Here is a 17,385-nt window from a genome sequence, read left to right on the forward strand (position 1 = left end):
GCTTTGTCACTGGGGGGGTTTGGAGAGCTTTTGAGTGTTATTCTCCTCTGGTCTCACTGCTATAGGAGAGCACTAAGGTATCAAAAGTTTTTTTAGGTACTTAAATGCACCAATCTCATTTGCATCAGTAAGAAATCACATTTTAGTCTGACTTTTCCTGTGGGGTTAGAGGGGCAGTGCTGAGGGACAGGAGGAGAACAAATTGCTTTGGACCGTCTCCTGAGCAGAAAAAAAAAAAAAGAAAATTAACACCAGCTCATCCTGGAAATCTCAGTTTGGCAACGAGGATTGTGAGGGCTTGGGAGCCAAGCGGTTCTCCAGCACAAGTGTGCTAGATACTTAAAAATTTATCTGTAAAGCGTAAGCAATTCAACAAATGATGAGCAGCCTCACAACTTTTCCCTGGAATTACCCCGAGGGAGATGTGAAAGCATCTCGCAACAGCCACATGAGGATGGAGGCGGCTGCAGGTTTTCTCCCATGGCTGATTTCCAAGGTCGCTCCACCCCAGCTGCCTCCCCAGGCACTTTCCAACCATCTAAATCATTCTGGTAAATATAGCAGGAGGAAGGCAGCAGGTTTGGCTTGGGAAAAGCAGATGGAGCTGGCTCTGAGAGAGCGAGCGTGCTTCGTACTTATTGCAACAGAGTGATGCGCATGTATTTAAACTGAGACCAAAGTGAAAAATTATGCTGTTCTGGGATTTTGGAAAAGTCTTGAGTTTTGGAGAGGAAGTCGGCAGCTGAGTTGTTTCCGAGCTGATGAGGTAGCATGTCAGATAATTGAAAAGTGTCTTCTTTAGCTATGAGGTGGCCTTCTTCATCCAGGGAAACGGAGGCAGATATCCCCGCACATAGCCCTTGTTCATAGTCCTGTTGGTATCTGCAGCTGTGCCTGTGCAGTGGGGGCCCAGGGGCTGTCCCTCGGGTCCTTGTTCCTGTTCCCCATCCCAGGGCATCTCTTGGATGCAGGAATTTCCTGGGATGGAGAGGCTCTGGGATGGGGAAAGACATGTTGGTGACTTCTGGCTGCAGCCTCCACCATGCTGAGGTACCTGGTCACCCACCAGCATATGGACCTCGGCATATGAGGGCTGTCAAAACACCATGGGGTCTTCCTAGAAGGGCTTCACTGCATGCTCTAAGCGCAGCGAGCACCTGCAACTTCTCCAAGGGCTTGTGGCCAACAAGTACCATATGCTGGTGTTTGCAAGAGTGATGGGCTCCTGAGACTGGCCCACCAAGGTGGGGTTGTTTAGCCTGGAGAACAGGAGGCTGAGGGGAGACCTTCTCACCCTCTACAACTACCTGAAAGGAGGTTGGAGCCAGGGGGGTGTTGGTCTGTTCTCCCAAGTAACAAGCAACAAGATGAGAGGAAATGGCCTCAAGTTGTGCCAGGAGAGGTTTAGATTGGATATTAGGAACAATTTCTTAATACAGAGGGTTGTGAAGCACTGAAAGAGGCTGCCCAGGGCAGTGGTGGAGTCACCATCCCTGGAGGGGTCTAAAAGATAGGCAGATGAGGTTCTCAGGAACATGGTTTAGTGCCAGTGTGAGGTTAACAGTTGAACTTGATGACCTTGAGGGTCTCTTCCAACCAAAATAATACTGTGAATCTATGACCGTAGACATCATCTATGGTAGTCCTTATGAGGCAGGCAGCTGTCCCATGGGATGGGCTGTGTCACCATGGCCCCATGCATGCACCGAGTACCTGTAGGTCCCACCTGAGGGTCAAGGGATAGGCCCGAGTCTTTGCAGCAGCAGGCACAGTGAGGTCCTAACCCTGAACTGACACCCGCCCAAGGCAAAAAACACTGAAAAAAGGGAGACCCTCTCCTGGGAACTGCTGTGTCAGGGCTTGGCCCCCCTTGCGTCACCTCCCTGTGGCCTTGAGCATCTTCCTTGCCATCGCAGTGCTGAGATGCACGTCCCAAGGTGAGCAGAGGCTGCGTAAACAATTGCCCCCCCTCAAAAAAGGATACTGGCCCCCACTTAGAAAGCCCAGAATGGTGTTTATGCCAGAAGACGTGCAAACATCTCAGATGAACAGCCCTGACCTCCTCCTCCACCCCCCTAAATGAGGCTTTTTCTGCTTATCTCTGCATCCCTGGGGTAGCCCTTTCCAGAGATATTCTGGGAGCCCAGTGCCGTCGTTTCCTCCCAGCGCCGTTTCCTTCGGCGCGGGGTCAGCACCACCACCCTCTCCTGATGGGCCCCGTGGGATGCCCGTGGTCCCCCGGGATGCTGGGGGCTATCGCTGGGAGGACATCGTCCGGAGGAGGAGGAGGAAGCACTCCGACAGGAGACGATGGGTCCAGGAGCCAGGGAGGCTGGAGGGTGCTGGATGAGGAAGAAAAACAGGAAGGTGGTGGCAGATAAGGAAAATACCCTGGAAGAGGAATATAGAGGAATAATGGAGGGCAGGAGGGAAACTAAGGTCCCAGCTTCTCCTGCAGCAGACGTCGTGTCGCGAGAGGAAGCTGCTGAGACAAAGGCAGCCCAGAAAAATCCTTCTCGTCGTGTTAGGAACCAGGTCTCAGCCTGACAGCAAGGTGGGAGCTGGGGATGCTCTGGCAGGTGTGCGAGGGGTTGTCATACACCTGCACGGTTTTATCTGGCCAGGAGACTCCAAGCACAGCCCTGCAGGAAACTATTAATTAGCCTGTTGCGAAGCCCTGCTAATTAATGTTAGTTGCACACTTCCCATCATGGTGAGACTGAGTTATTGCCTTTTGCACAGACAGCTCTAGAGAGGGGGTGCCCTGGGGACAGGATTTGATGTGACCCCAATACCTTGCTAACCTGCTGGGATGAATCATATCAGAGATGAGGATTTGTGATCACGTCCCAGGTCTGTCCTGCCTCAGGGTTCCCTGTGCAGGTGTCCCAGTGTTTAATCCTAACGTGCTTGAATGTAACAACCGTGCTTCCCAACTGATTTCAGCAGACACCGCTACTCTCACACAATCACAGACTGGTCAGGGTTGGAAGTGAACTCTGGAGATCATCTGGTCCAACCCACCTGCTAAAGCAGGTTCACCATAGCAGATCACACAGGATCGCATCCTGGCCAGTTTTGAATGTCTCCAGAGAAGGAGACTCCACAGCCTCTCTGGGCAAAACTTTCCTGCTGGTCACTCGGGTCTGTACACTGGGTATCACCTTTGAGCCGGCCTCAATTGTGGCACATGGAAATCTTGTTCTTTTGCATAGTTTCTCCAAGACACAGCCTTTCTTCTACACCTGCATGGGTAAAACCCCAGTCCAGGTGCTTACCATCTTCTATCCTGATTATGGCTGTCCTTCAATGTGGCCCTCCCCAAAACACAGATGGTTGTGATGGAAGGACACATACCTTGGTGGCCCTTCAGAATCATTTCTCTACCCACAGCCTCCTGGGACCGTGCCAGGTCTGAGACTTCTTATCTGCAGGAGGACTTGTTGGGAATGTACTAAGGGTCTGATAGTGCCCAGGGTTTGTTTAGCTCGGTGCACACTGGTCAGTGTTAAAAGCAGGGACCTAGTGAAAGCGTAGACAAAGGCACTTATTTAATTCCCTCTTTGATAGGAGGGATTATCCATGTCCTGCCAAGGTACCCTACCAGCAGCGAGGGTCTGGTAGACGATAACCTCAGAAGGGAAGAGGTCAGTCATTCAGAAACACCAAAGGTTGAAGAGACCTACAGGGTGACTACATCCCCAGTGATGAGGTGGGATGCAGCACACCTGCCTGCGCTGCCAGACAAGGGAGGTGGGCAGAGCCCAAGGAGAATCATCTCAGTAGCCTGATCCAGGAGCCGTCGCTAATGGTGCTAGGGATGGAAACCAAAATCCCAGCCTGAGAGTGACAGCCACGAGTGCTCAGGGTACTGGTTGACTTGGCTGGTGTCCACAAAAGGCAGAACCAGTTCCTCTAACACCTAGGATGTGAGACATGGACCAAAAGGAAAGGAGGTGAAATATCTGTGGGCGGAACCTCTCCATCTGTGTCACAGGGTTGTCTTCCATTTCTCTCTTTGTGTTTCCCCTGGGGTCCTCATCTCTCTGGTGCAGGGTGGGACATCATGAGGTGATTAGAGATAGGTAAGGGCAGCCAAACTTCTCTGGCATTTCCAGGCATGGCTTGGGCGGCCTTGAGAAGAGGAGACAAAGAAACAGCCTGACCACAAGCCTTCTCTGCAGCCAGTCTATCTGATCCCACCACCAACGCCAGATATGCTGAAGCCTGTGTTCATGGTACCACTGGCAGGTCTCCAGCTGGCATCAGCAGGGCAGGGTTGGACCACAAACACTTGGTGGTGAAGCCCAGCCAGGTCTTGTGGAAAAAGCAAGGAGGGGAACCCCAGGGGCTGCATGATCTGTCCCTCAGCATCCCACTGCTGATCCGGATGTTTCCAAGCACACTCTAGAGATGGATACCATGTGCCCTCCTCAGATGGGTCTGGAGATGGGCATGGGATCACATCATGGGCATGACATGGAGAGTAGGCTATGAGAAGCTGGTACCTGGGATGGGCCATGACAAGGGAGGACCATTTATCCTAAACTGCATATAGTTAGTGAAAGAACAGTGGGCTCAGTAAGTCATTTGCGCTTGGGCTGCATGAAGGATCAGCTCCTCTTCTCCTTTCCAACGTAAAAAGAAGAAAGTGAGTGACATACAACACTCCATTGCATGGGGGTGCCTTGGCCAAGGAGGCCAGGCCAGCTTCTCCAGGCCTGATCAGAAAGCCTTTGGAGGGAAGAGCAGGCTCCCTTGTGGCCTGTTAGGTGGTAAAATGCCTCAAAAAAGAAAGTCTGGATAACTCCACACATGAAGGTGGCAATGCCCAAAGCAGGGTCATCTCCAGGACTGCGCTCCAGAAACTACTGGGCCCAGAACTGTGTTTGTCTCCTTTGCTGGGCCACTGAAAGGGCAGCATCACTGGAAGAGAGAAGGAAACAAGTGAGAGGCAGAAACCACCCCCCGAGAGATGGTCTGCTCCTTGCAGCTACTTTGCTTCCTCCATACACGTGTAAAACATAGCAAAAATCTGAAAACAACACTGTTACAGAATCATAGAACCAGAGTCATTTTGGTTGGAAAAGACCCTCAAGATCATCGAGTCCAACCATTAACCCAACACTGGCACTGCCCCATGTCCCTGAGAACCTCATCTCCGTCTGTCCAACCCCTCCAGGGATGGTGACTCCAGCACTGCCCTGGGCAGCCTGTTCCAATGCCCCACAGCCCTTTGGGGAAGGAATTGTTCCCCAGATCCAACCTCAACCTCCCCTGGTGCAACTTGAGGCCATTTCCTCTCATCCTGTCTCTTGTTACCTGGGAGAAGAGACCAACACCCTCCTCACTCCAACCTCCTTTCAGGCAGTTCAGAAGGTCTCCCCTCAGCCTCCCATTCTCCAGGCTGAACCCCCCAAGTCCCTCAGCCGCTCCCATCACACTTGTGCTCCAGACCCTTCAGACAGATGCTCCCATCTCTCTGTATCACTGCTGCTTACGGAAGGAAGAGGAAGCCCTGTTTTTGCTCGTGGTTGTTGTTGCACACCACAGGATTGGGTCTGCAGCCTCATAACCTCTTGCTGGGTGGTGGCCTGATCCAAGGCAGGATGGGTACACAAGGACAGGATCCCAAAAGGCTTTGTGGTGCATGGTTGCCTTGGCTTTACCATCTGTTACATTAGGTTTTCCCGGCTAATGGAGGATCTTCTCCATATTCCTCAAAACAAGCGTATCTGTGTACTCACTGCCCTGTGGGAAAAGGAAAGGAGAGGAAAGGAGGAAGGAGAAGGAAGGAGAAAGGAGAAAGGAGAAAGGAGAAAGGAGAAAAGAGAAAGGAGAAAGGAGAAAGGAGAAAGTCTGCTAAGTTCCTCCTCCATCACTTTCATTGCCCTCCAGATGTCCACTGATACCTCAAAGGACAGTCCCAGGTACAGGGAGCAGAGCTGCCAGCTCAGGTGATGTGACCCTTGGCGACAGCTCTCATAGACACATGAGCATGGTAGGTTGAAAAATATGAACTTTTCAAGGAAACAGGATTGCTCTTTTGCTATACACGAGGGGTGGCTTATTTCTGTTCCTGATGGTGTGTGGTGGTTTGTCCTCTGACATTTGACCAATACGTTCCTGTCTGGTTCCTAATTCCTTGTGCTGTTGTCTTGGCCCATTTAAGTTGGTCTATGCTTCACCTGTGTTATCTAGTCCATGACCCCAGTAGTGGGAGCCCTTATCTTCAGTACCATTAGCTGACCTTCCTTCCCTGGTGCAGATACCACCCCTCCTGAGGAAGTTCTCCCCAGTTTGGTGACGTATAAGCTGTAAAGACAGAGAACAGCAAAGAGATGGGCAAAGAGCTCTTGGGCAAGGAAACAACTGGAGGTGTCTCTGACCTCTGGCAGGCTGCTGACCCTGCAGTCCAGGTGGACTGCTTATCTGCTGGATGGCCAGGTTTGGAAGACCTTCTGGGTGCCGAGGGGAAACTCTTCAGCCCTTCACTTGCATGGATGGTAAAAGGGCGATCTGGGAAATGTCTTCTGTTCTCAAGAGTAGCACAGCACGGACATGGATGCATTGTGCTTATGAGAATTTCCGAAAAAACAAGGCACCTTCTACTGCCCCAGCCCACAGGATGATATCTGTTGGCCTTATGACACCAGCTTCCTTCACAAACCTCATTTATTGGCCTAAGGATGACCACTGCCCTCATGGGAATGTTAGTGCTACAGACTGATCCATGAGGAATCTACATCTCTGTCCCATGCTCAAGTCACAGAGGGTCCTCACACATATTTCTAGATTCAGTTTTATCTCAGGATGGTCCAGCTGGTGGCTTGAGGGCTGGCAATGGCTGGTGGGATGATTCTGCCCGTCTCTGAAGGCATTTTGAAGGCTTTCACCCTGTGACTATGGTGAGTGACAGGGCTCTTGTCGGGGCTGACAGCTGGATTAGCTCAAGCCAAAATTGCTTCTGCCTCCACTCAGCAGGACCTTGGCTCATCCCAATCTATGTCAGCTCACAAAAAGCAAGGCACCCTTTTCCAGCCTGTGTGTAACCCACCGCAGTCGGTCACCCCCCCAGGGGACTCTGCTAATGAACTGTGCTTGAAGACCATCGTCTCCCAGCAGATAACAGCTCCCCAAGGAACAGGCAGCCTGGGAGTGACAATGCTGATGGTGAAACCTCCCATGAATCACAGAAGTGCAGCTGCCACCTCCCCACAGCAACTACCGGAATTAATCACATCACTGAGCAGACAAAATGTGCACATTTTTCCCCTGCCGTGTGCTCCCATGTGTTTTCTCTCCCATGTGCTCAGTGTCAGGAGATGTCTGGTGCTCAGATAGGGCTGCCCCTTGACTGTGGACCATACATTAAAAGATTGTATTGTCATCCAGCCCCATCCTTGGGGTTGTTCAGCCTGGAGAAGAGAAGGCTGTGGGGAGACCTTATTGTGGCCTTTCTGTACTTAAAAGGGATTGATAAGAAAGATGGGGACAGACTTTTTAGCAGGGCCTGTTGCAGCAGGACAAGGGGTGATGGTTTTAAACTAAAGGAGGGGAGATTCAGGCCAGACATGAGGAAGAAATTGCTTACACTGAGGTTGCCCAGACAGGTGGTGGATGTCCCATCCCTGGAGACATCCCAGGCCAGGCTGGACGGGGCTCTGAGCAACCTGAGCTGGTGCAGATGTCCCTGCTCATGGTAAGGGTGGCACTGGGGGAGCTTTGAAACTTCCTTCCAGCCCAAACTATTCTATAATTCTATGAAACACCAGCCTGGAGACTCTATAATGCACTTAATGGGCAAATCCATCACTATCTTTCTTGGGGAGATAGACCTATCCACATGCCAGCAAGGCAGACCTCAGGTTTCAGAGATGTCTTCTTTGGGCAATTACCTCCCCATGGTCCCAAGATAGCATTGACACACTTTCACCTTGAAGCAAAACCAGGGCAGCGTTGTCTTGGGTTTTCCTTGCAAGCAGCACGTTGGCGGGAAAGGTTATTTAATCTTTTTTTTTTCTTTATTTCTCATCCTAGGAACCATGTTTTATTTGAGGTGGCTTCTTCAAAGGGCTGCTGTGGGACAAGCAGAAACCCGGTACCTGGGAGGAAAGGGGCTAATGGCAAACTTGGGGTATGTTTGAACTTGCCCACCCTGGAATAAATCTAGTGGTTTCCAGAACAAATGGACAGACTCCTTGAAATCACACCTGTATCCTCAGCTCCGTGTCCTAGAGACCTCACTAAGATGTGTTGCCCTTACAAGTGCTGCCAACTCCAGACATCTATCAGAAGACTCACGAAGTCTTGCAGGTCCCTAAAGCCTTCCCATCATCCAGCTGCACGTTTGGGTTTGTCCCCACAGCTCCTGTAGCTGCACAAACCTTGATGTTTTGTGGTGCCCCACGACCACGGCATTAGGTCCTACAGGCTAGAGATGGACTGCCAGGGTTAAAGAACCATGCCTTACTTCTGCTCCCTCTGTCTTCTCCAGATGAAGACTGAGAAAGCCATGTTTTGGGTTCTGCTCTGCACAACAGGGTTGTGGGCCAAGACCTTGCCTTCCCAGGGCTTGATGAAATTGACTGCTGCAAAAACCCAGTGAGATGCAATGCATAGTTCACAACTGCAGCCGCAGTGATGATGTCCCTGTTGCTCTGTCCGTGTCTGATATGTCTGAGCTTTTTGCTGGATTCAGATCTTTCCTGCTGGCCGGACCTTCCCTCAGTCCTGGGAAGAATCAGTCTGACACCGAGGAGGGGTCATACCCCTTGGGGTCTCGCTAGCCCAGCCAACATCCTTGCAGAAGGCCTCTCCATTTGTCCATACACACATACACCCATCCATACACATATGAATGAAGAGATATGTTTTCAGAAAGAGTTTTTTAGGATCTTTCCCAAGGAATTTGGGACTGTCCCTACAGGGCCAGGAGACTCTAGGTCTGACAAAACTACTTTGCCAACACATTCCTCCAAAACCCCATTTTTCCTCTCCTTTTTTTCATAGATTTGGGGAGTGTCGAGTGGGTGAAGGATGGAGTGGGTGGGCATTCATGCCCATTCACCTCCCCTCCTTCCCTTGTCCTCCCCATCACCCTCCCCAGCCCCTTCTCCTCTTCTCAGCAATGATAAGCTCGCTGATGGAAAAAATGTTGTCACACATATCTCACTTCCAGTGTGTGGGAGTCGCTGATAGCGGCACGAAGATCTGGACAATAAAGCCTTCTGACAGCTTTCGTGTCCGTCCCAGGAGTCAGGACCTAATCCTGGAGGAAGGGCTGATTGCTCACGGGGTTTGGAAAAGGGTCCTGCAAGTGGTGGCTCTGGAGAGGATGATGGAAAGGAGAAAGGGGTCCTTCACCCTCCCTTATCTGGGGTGCAAAGCCTTTTTCTTGCCCTTTCCCCAAATTCAGCATCGCCTCTCATTCCTGGGGTGTCTCCAAACCAAGAGCCATAAGATTTTGGCTGCAGGTGGTTTTGCTGTTGTGCTGGGGATCAGCCCAGCAGCTGCTCACCGTGGTGTTTGTTTTGGAGCATCCCCACCATCCAACGCTCCCACCCCGGGGACAGTAGTGCTGTGTTACTCCAGCGCTGCTGTTCTTCCACGTGCGGCTGCCGAAAGAGCCCAGAGCACCTCGCCAGGAGAGTGAAGTCATTTATTTGTGCCTAGCAAAAAAATGTACTTTATTACACAGCCTCTGAGACATTAACGTTTTCGCTCTGACGTGGACAGCTGAGGTCAGCATGAGCCAGTCCCAGTGGCTGCATCTTCTCTTAGCCCCACGGTAGGGGTTGTCTAAACAGGACATTGATTTTTTCATGTAAAAAATGTGCCAAGGTTTTGCTGGCAGAGGTTCATTTGACCGACAGAAGTGTCTCCACAGTGGCAGGTTACCCTGGGCTCCCTTTGCCATCCGTAGGGATAAGAGAACCTGTGTAAGATATAATTTCTGGCTGCACAGGGCCTGACTCTCAAGGCAGCTGTGGAGGACAAGGAGATGGAGACCTTCACTCTGTAGATGTTCATATCGTTTACCCGATGCACAGGCTTGGTTCTGCCTGAGATGAGAAGGGCTCTTCTGAAACAGTGCTTAGGTATGAAAGAGTCCCTGAAGGTGGCCCTGGTTTTATAGCACTCCTAGCTTTTTAAGTATCTGTTTTCCCACTGTAGTTACAATAAGTGAGAATGAATTTTACAGATTTTTTTTTTCCAAGCAAAAAAAAAAAAGTTATAAATTTTCCATCTGGAAAGAGAACCACCCAGTGTTTACCCTTCTGTCCCATGCCTTGGGACCTTTAGTTCCTCTCCCCAAAGTCTCCATTTTCCTCAAGAGCACTGATTTCCAAAGTGGGGTGTGAGCAGGACAATCCGTTGGGTTGGGGGAAGAAAATATTCTTTGTACCATTCATAAATAAAATAAAATAAAATAAAATAAAATAAAATAAAATAAAATAAAATAAAACAAAAACATTACAAGACCACCACTGCAGGGAACTGTCTCTCTCCTTGGGCTGCAGCTCCCATGTCCCATAAGGCTTTTGCCTCCCAAAGGCAAAAGCATAGTTCATGTCTAGGTTTAGTCAAAAATATTTCATTCTTTTCTGATCGAACTGTGTTTCTGGGGGAGACAAGAAAAGACGGAGCAGTGTTAGGTGTTATTGCTATTTTATAGAGAATGAAGGTTTACCATTCAAACTCAGGGGAAAACTGCCAAAGAACATTTAGATCTTTTAGAATGGGGGTAGTGAGACAGTGGCCCAGTTTGCCCAGAGAGGTGGTGGATGAACCATCCCTGGAGACATCCCAGGCCAGGCTGGACGGGGCTCTGAGCAACCTGAGCTGGTGCAGATGTCCCTGCTCGTGGCAGGGGTGGCACTGGGGGAGCTTTGAATGTCCCTTCCAACCCAAACTATTCTATGGTTCTATGGTTCGATGATTCGATGATTCCATGATTCTGTGATTCTGTGATTCTATGATTCTATGAGAAGGACCTGGTGCTCCAGCTCAAAACCATTTCCATGGTAAATTTGTAGCCAGCCCTACTTGAGATCACTCCCAACCCCAAGCTTTGGGTAAGGGGCAGATGGATACACCTCCCTCCCTCTGCCCTGGCCTCGTCCTTTGATGGCCAGGGGCATTTTTTAACTCTTGTAGGCAGTTACACAGGATTTTCATAGAATCACAGAATGTCCTGAGTTGGAAGGGACTCACGAGGGTCATTGAATCCAACTCCTATCCCTGCATATGACAACCCCAAAATTCACACCACGATTTTCCAGGTTTCCTCCCTGGGATGTGAGCGGTTAAACTCTCCCAGGCTTTAGCGGGAGGAAAGCTGTGTGACAGCATTGCTGGGCACAGAGATGCTTTTGAGGGCTGATAGCCGGCTCCATCCTGCCGGCAGCAATTTCCCTTTGCGGCTCCTGCCAGCGAGCGCAGACACACAGACACACACAGACACACATCCATGTGCACGCCCAGGCGTGAACGCTGCTCACAAGGCTCACATTCAGGGGCTCCCCAACCTCCTTTTCCTTTGCAACCCCGAGATGTCACCTTGCCCCTGATAAGGTGCAGAGACGGCTGCGAAAGGAAGGCTCCCAGTTGCTCCCGGCGCCAGGCTGGGTAGAGGCAGACATGTCTAACCCTTGGGTTCTCCGGTAGCTGCCAAAAACAGATGACATCACCCCATTCCCCCCCCAGCATCCCTATCAGCCCCATGGAGAGGCGTGTGCATGGAGGAGCCAGGAGGAAGGGGGAAGGCAAGGGGGAGGAGGTCGGGAAAAAGGAGGGAAGATGAAGCCTGGAACTGCGAGTTGGTTACTTTGGCAAAAAGACAAAGTTCTGCAAAACTTCACCGTCCAGACTTCAAAAAGGTGGAAAAACTGGAGGCTCGTTTCTGGCAGGGTCTTGTTATCAAGGGAAGCCTTATCTGCTGGATGGGACTGATGGCTCGAGCGAGCCAGAGTGGCTGCTAACCTCTGGCTGAGCTTTCTGAGGCCCCCGAGGACTGGACTGTCACTCAACAGAGAGGAGAAGCATCCAGGAGAGGGACTGCGTGAAGGCACTGCTGCTGTGTTTGCATGAGAGAGAAAGGACAGAGGTATCCCCAGCCTGGGACCCCATGGGAGCCCAGTTCTTTGCTGCTTTAATTCATAGAATCATAGAATCACAAAATAGTTTGGGTTGGAATGGACCTTCAAAGCTCATCTAGTCCCACCCCTGCCATGAGCAGGGACATCTGCACCAGCTCAGGTTGCTCAGAGCCCCGTCCAGCCTGGCCTGGGATGTCTCCCAGATGGGGTATCCACCACCTCTCTGGCCAACCTGGGACAGGCTCTTACCACCCTCAGTGTAAAGCATTCCTTCCTCATGTCTGGCCTGAATCTCCCTTTAGTTTAAAACCATCACCCCTTGTCCTGTCACAACAGGCCCTGCTAAAAAGTCTGTCCCCATCTTTCTTATCGGCCGCAATAAGGTCTCCCTGGAGCTTCTCTTCTCCAGCTGAACCCCCCAGCTCTCCCAGCCTGTCCTCCCAGCAGAGCTGTTCCAGCCTCGGATCATTTCTGGGGCTCCTCTGGCCCCTCTCCAGCAGGTCCATGTGTGTCCTGTGCTGAGGACCCAGAGCTGGACCAGCCCTGCAGGGGGGTCTCACCAGAGTGGAGCAGAGGGGCAGAATCACCATCCTCAACCTGCTGCTCATGTTCCTTTTGATGCAGCCCAAGCTACAATTAACCTTCTGGGCTGCAAGCGCACATTGCTGGCTCATGTCCAATCTTTCATCCCCCAGCACCCCAAGCCCTTCTCCTGGGGCTGCTCTCCATCCCTTCATCCCCAGCCTGGATTGATACCGGGGTTTGCCCCGACCCAGGTGCAGGACCTTGCACTTGGCCTTGTTCAACCTCATGAAGTTCACACGGCCCCACCTCTCAAGCTTGTCCAGGTCCCTCTGGATGGATCCCGTCCCTCAGGTGTGACAACTGAACCACTCAGCTTGGTGTCATCTGCAAACTTGCTGAGGGAGCACTCGATCCCACTGTCTGTGTCATTGATGAAGATATTAAATAGTACTGGTCCCAGCACGGATCCATTTAATTCCTGGTGAGGAGCAGCTGCAAATGAGTTTGGCCCTGGTCCATTCCCAGTCATAAATCCACCCAAAAGATCAACATGTGCAGGAAATGAGACAGTGGTGCCCCTCACGTGATGCTGGGATATGGTCTGAAACACAAGTGTTTATTCTCTTCAGCTGCCAAAACACTCTGCATGCATGAAGCATGAGTGAAATTGTCTCCAGGCTTTTGGTCTTTGCCAGCTGTCCCTCTTCCAAACATGACCCTGGCATGGCTCAGGGAACAGCATGGGCACCAGGCAGTTTCCATGCAGGCATCAACTCCTTTTGCTTTTACCCCCAGCCTTATGAACACTTTCTCTTTTTATTTAAATCTCACACTACGCAAGCAACATTTCGTGTGAGAATAGCTCCACACAGAGTGGAGCAGATGCAGAACCCACCACACTCTCTGTGCAACCACGTTGTTAATCATTCTGCCCATGGGCGTGAGATTTCTCCATCTCACCTTGTCTTGGAGGTGGATAACCTGAGCAATTTGCCCCAGTTCACCTTGTTGTTGTCATGGAGGAGGAAAAGGCACTTCTGGAGGACAGATCATACCTCTGACTTGGATCTGTCTCCTCGAAGACGGTAGACCCTGCTGTGGTCTCTTCTATAGGAAGATGGAGCAAGAGATAGAGGTTGATAAAGGCTGTGACAGTGACAGAGACGGAGGTATGGGCTAGAAGAAAAGGTTCATAACTGCTTGAAGAAACCCAGAAGATCCCTCTCTTCCTGCCACTCTGAAAGGGCACAGGTGTCCCCTTGGTCCTGTGCCACATCTGCCAGCATTCTGCAGATGTTTCAGGTACCCCGGTGTGTCTCTAACACCGTCAAACCCAAAGCATGCGGCAGGATGGTCCATCTCAGAGGGAAACACAGCTGCGCTCTGAACCCAGAAGGACATGCAAACCCAACAGGTTTATTTGCAATGGACAAACTGAGCTGCAGGTGTAGGTGCAGAGGTGTCGGAGAACAGATCCTACGTACAGCTGTGGTTGCAAGGTCGCTGGGCTGGTCCCCTCGGGGTGCTGGGGTCCATCCCAGCGTGGCCGGTCTCATCGGCAGCAGCGCAGGCGGCCGTTGCTGCAGCTCCCTTCCCATCGCTCCGTGTGGAAGCAAAGCCTCCGGCAGTGGCCGTGGTTGCTTCTGCACTGCTGGCTGTCCGAAAGGCCTCTTGCTGCTGGGGAAAAAGGGGTGGGAGATCTTCTCAGGGGACTTGGGAACCCACCTGGAGCCCTGCTGGTGCCACTGGCTGAGCAATGAGCTTGCTGTTGGCAACGGGGAAATTCATCTGGCTTTGTGGTGAAGGTCGGATGCTCTTGGGAAGAGCATCTCCCTCCAGCAAGCACTGGGAGTCTCTTAACCAGCCTAGATGAGACAGCCAGTTTTGGGTTGGCTAAGTTAGGTTAGATGAGTTGGGTGAAGTGGATGCCTTGGGCAACATCCAAAGTCAGAGAAGCATCTTTTTGGAACAGATGTTTTATCTATTGGTTATTTGGTTTTGTTTTAATTTTTTTTTGGTAATTGTTGGCTTCTTGGGTATATTTTTTTCGATTGCTTGTTTTAAATAATCCTGTTTTGATAAAAAGGGTATGTGCTGCTTCTCTTTACACACAGCAGGAACACCACGTTTGGGGTTCCTGGAGGGATGCACTGATGGGTATCCACCATCAGTGGAGAGGGCAAGCCCTTCTCTCTCCTCCCTTTATCTCTATGACTTAAATCAACTAAATGAGAGCATAAACAGGCTAAGCAAGTAAATCTCCTCTTCTTGGTTGTCAGGTTTGTTTTCTGTGGAAGTTATACCACCATAGGCCTAGTAACACCATAGTGACATTACAGCTGAACGAAACCTGAATTCCTAATATCTATCTATCTATCTATCTATCTATCTATCTATCTGTCTGTCTGTCTGTCTGTCTATCTATCTATCTATCTCTCTATAAAAGCAACCAGTGAAAAAACCCAACCAAGGAAGATTTTTCTATTAAAACAGAATCCCAGAAGAAAACAGACAGACAAAAAACCATTATCTAACAGTCTTCCCCCCCACCTTTTCCCCTGGAAGATTTCATGGGTTTCTCCTTATTTTGTGGAGGACGAGGCTTGTATCCTGACCAGGAGCAAAACTCAGGCTCCTGTCTCTTTTCTGGGTGGGTTTTGAGGGGATGGAGAGGAAGGGATGTACAATCTATGAACCTGAGACACCTGCATGCGAGAACTTCATGGAGACCTTTTCAGAAGGCATTTGTTCCTTAGAAGCAAGAGTCAGGTCAGCTTTGACTTGCCTTGGTTTGACTTGAGGGCCCTGTCTTGTCCTTTTCTACCTTGGAGTAGGAACTCAACTTTTCTCTCTCCATAGCCCTGCAGAAACCCCTGTTAGTATTTTGTCCTTACCGGGAACGACCTGGAGCAGGAGAATGACAATGACTTCAAAGAGCAGCTGGAGGATCCTCATGGCTGAACGTGGGTGGAAGTTCCACCACGAGGAGGAGCGAAGGGCCGTAAAGACATGGAGAAGGGAGAAATCCTGGATTTATAGTGCTAGGGGGTTGTGTAATGCTCCTGGAGTGCAGGGAACTTTGTCAATCTCGGAAGAATTTCAACATGACAGCAAACAGTTGCATTGGGACGTGCTCACTCTTTGATACACCATGCTACAGCCAAGGAAAAAAAAAAAAAGGAAAAAAAGAAAAAATAATTTAAAAAAGAAATAAAAAAGCAGGGTTTTGTCAACAAATTGCACTGAGCACTGGGGAGTCTGCCACTGGTTGCTGTTGGATACAGGATGTTGGGGCTGACCCAGCCTGGCTCTTTTTGTGTTTGTGTGCTTAAACATGTGATGTTAAAATCCTGTCCAAGTTTTTGGAGGGATCAACATTTTTTTTTTTCTTTTAAATTTTGTTTCCACCTCCCGGTCTCTGTGTTTAGCACTGACACAGTCAAGCGTGAAAAAATCCAGAGTCTCCTCCTCAGCGCTCCCCAACACACAAAATTGGCTTCAAAAGCATGGGATCCTTAAAAATCAAAAGTCTGCTTGTATTTCCCAGCTTCTAGGCTGCAAAGTGATTGTTTGCCAAGGTTTTGTTTACAACTGTAAAGAAAAATGGCTATTTAGCATCTTATTCATTTATGCATTTATTAAATGGGAAGCTGGGACTGGTCCCTGTAATTATCAGGACCAGGAGCGTTAGGAAAAATTGTGTATTACAGCTTTCCCAAGAATGTTGGCAGGCTCTCCGGTTTGTACTAGTTCTCCAGGTCCATTCCAGGAAATCAGTAGAGGTGGCACCTGAGTTTCAACTCTGGAAAACAACACAAAGCAAATAACGAGCAGAAATCTCCCCCAGCCAATAACAAATAGAAGAGGGAATAAAAACACTACGAAGGTTTCTTTTTACATTACCAAGTCTTCTATTTTCTCTTAATAAATCACTTCGATGGCTTTTTATTGCAGACTGGGCACCAGCCAGTGCTGGAAAATGTAAAACCAATGGCCTTCAGGCTGCTTGAAGAGAACAAGGATCATCTTCATCAAACAGTGCAGGTATGGGGCCCTTCACCAGTTGGACTTTGGATCACGGGACACTGAGCGTTTGAACAGGGTGTCATGCAAATTTGCCACACACGACCTGGGGAAAGAGAATGTATCTGCAACCCTATCTGCAGGAGGGGTGGTTGCAAGGAGGGCAACAAACCTGGTGAGGGCTCTGGAGCACAAGTGTGATGGGAGCGGCTGAGGGAGCTGGGGGTTCAGCTGGAGAACAGGAGCTGAGGGGAGACCTTCTGATCTCTGACCTGCCTGAAAGGAGCTTGGAGCCAGGGGGGGTCGGGCTTTGCTACCAAGGAACCAGCGACAAGAGCAAATGGCCTCAAGTTGTGCCAAGGGAGGTTTAGGTTGGATATTAGGAAAAATTTCTTCCCATAAAGGGTTGTGAAGCACTGGAAGAGGCTGCCCAGGGCAGTGGTGGAGTCACCATCCCTGGAGGTGTTTAAAAGATGCATAAATGAGGTTGTTAGGGACACGGTTTAGAGACAGCATTGGGTTAATGGTTGGACTCCTTGACCTTGAGGGTCTCTTCCAAACAAAATGATTCTGTGATTCTAAAGATGTGTAGAGCCTCTCTACAAGTGTTGATGCTTTGCTGACACTGCTTTGTGCAGTGGGTGGAAGACCATAACCCACTACGTACCTCTGAGGATCGGCATTTCCAGTGTGAGAGATGAGGCAATGGGCCTGGGACAGAGTTTATTTAGCAGAA

At 50.1% G+C, this 17,385-nt stretch overlaps 1 protein-coding gene across 1 annotated transcript; it reads right to left on the bottom strand.

Moving 5' to 3' along the window:
* Positions 1 to 14,085: 14,085 nt before the first annotated feature.
* LOC135987698 (gallinacin-13-like) lies at positions 14,086 to 15,594 on the bottom strand. Its single transcript, XM_065632767.1, has 2 exons — positions 15,521 to 15,594; positions 14,086 to 14,303 (listed from the first exon to the last, which is right to left on the bottom strand). Exons 1-2 carry the CDS (start codon positions 15,579 to 15,581, stop codon positions 14,179 to 14,181), a joined length of 186 nt encoding a protein of 61 aa, XP_065488839.1. The 5' UTR covers positions 15,582 to 15,594; the 3' UTR covers positions 14,086 to 14,178.
* Positions 15,595 to 17,385: the final 1,791 nt, after the last annotated feature.

Source organism: Caloenas nicobarica, chromosome 3 (assembly GCF_036013445.1).
Source record: "Caloenas nicobarica isolate bCalNic1 chromosome 3, bCalNic1.hap1, whole genome shotgun sequence".
Classification (NCBI taxonomy): Eukaryota; Metazoa; Chordata; class Aves; order Columbiformes; family Columbidae; genus Caloenas; species Caloenas nicobarica.

Excerpts from the sequence above, each read along its gene's own strand:
- LOC135987698 (XM_065632767.1), bottom strand. The coding sequence starts at position 15,581 with ATGAGGATCCTCCAGCTGCTCTTTGAAGTCATTGTCATTCTCCTGCTC. Across the intron at positions 14,304-15,520 it reads CCTGCTCCAGGTCGTTCCCG|CAGCAAGAGGCCTTTCGGAC; the intron begins GTAAGGACAAAA and ends CTTTTTCCCCAG.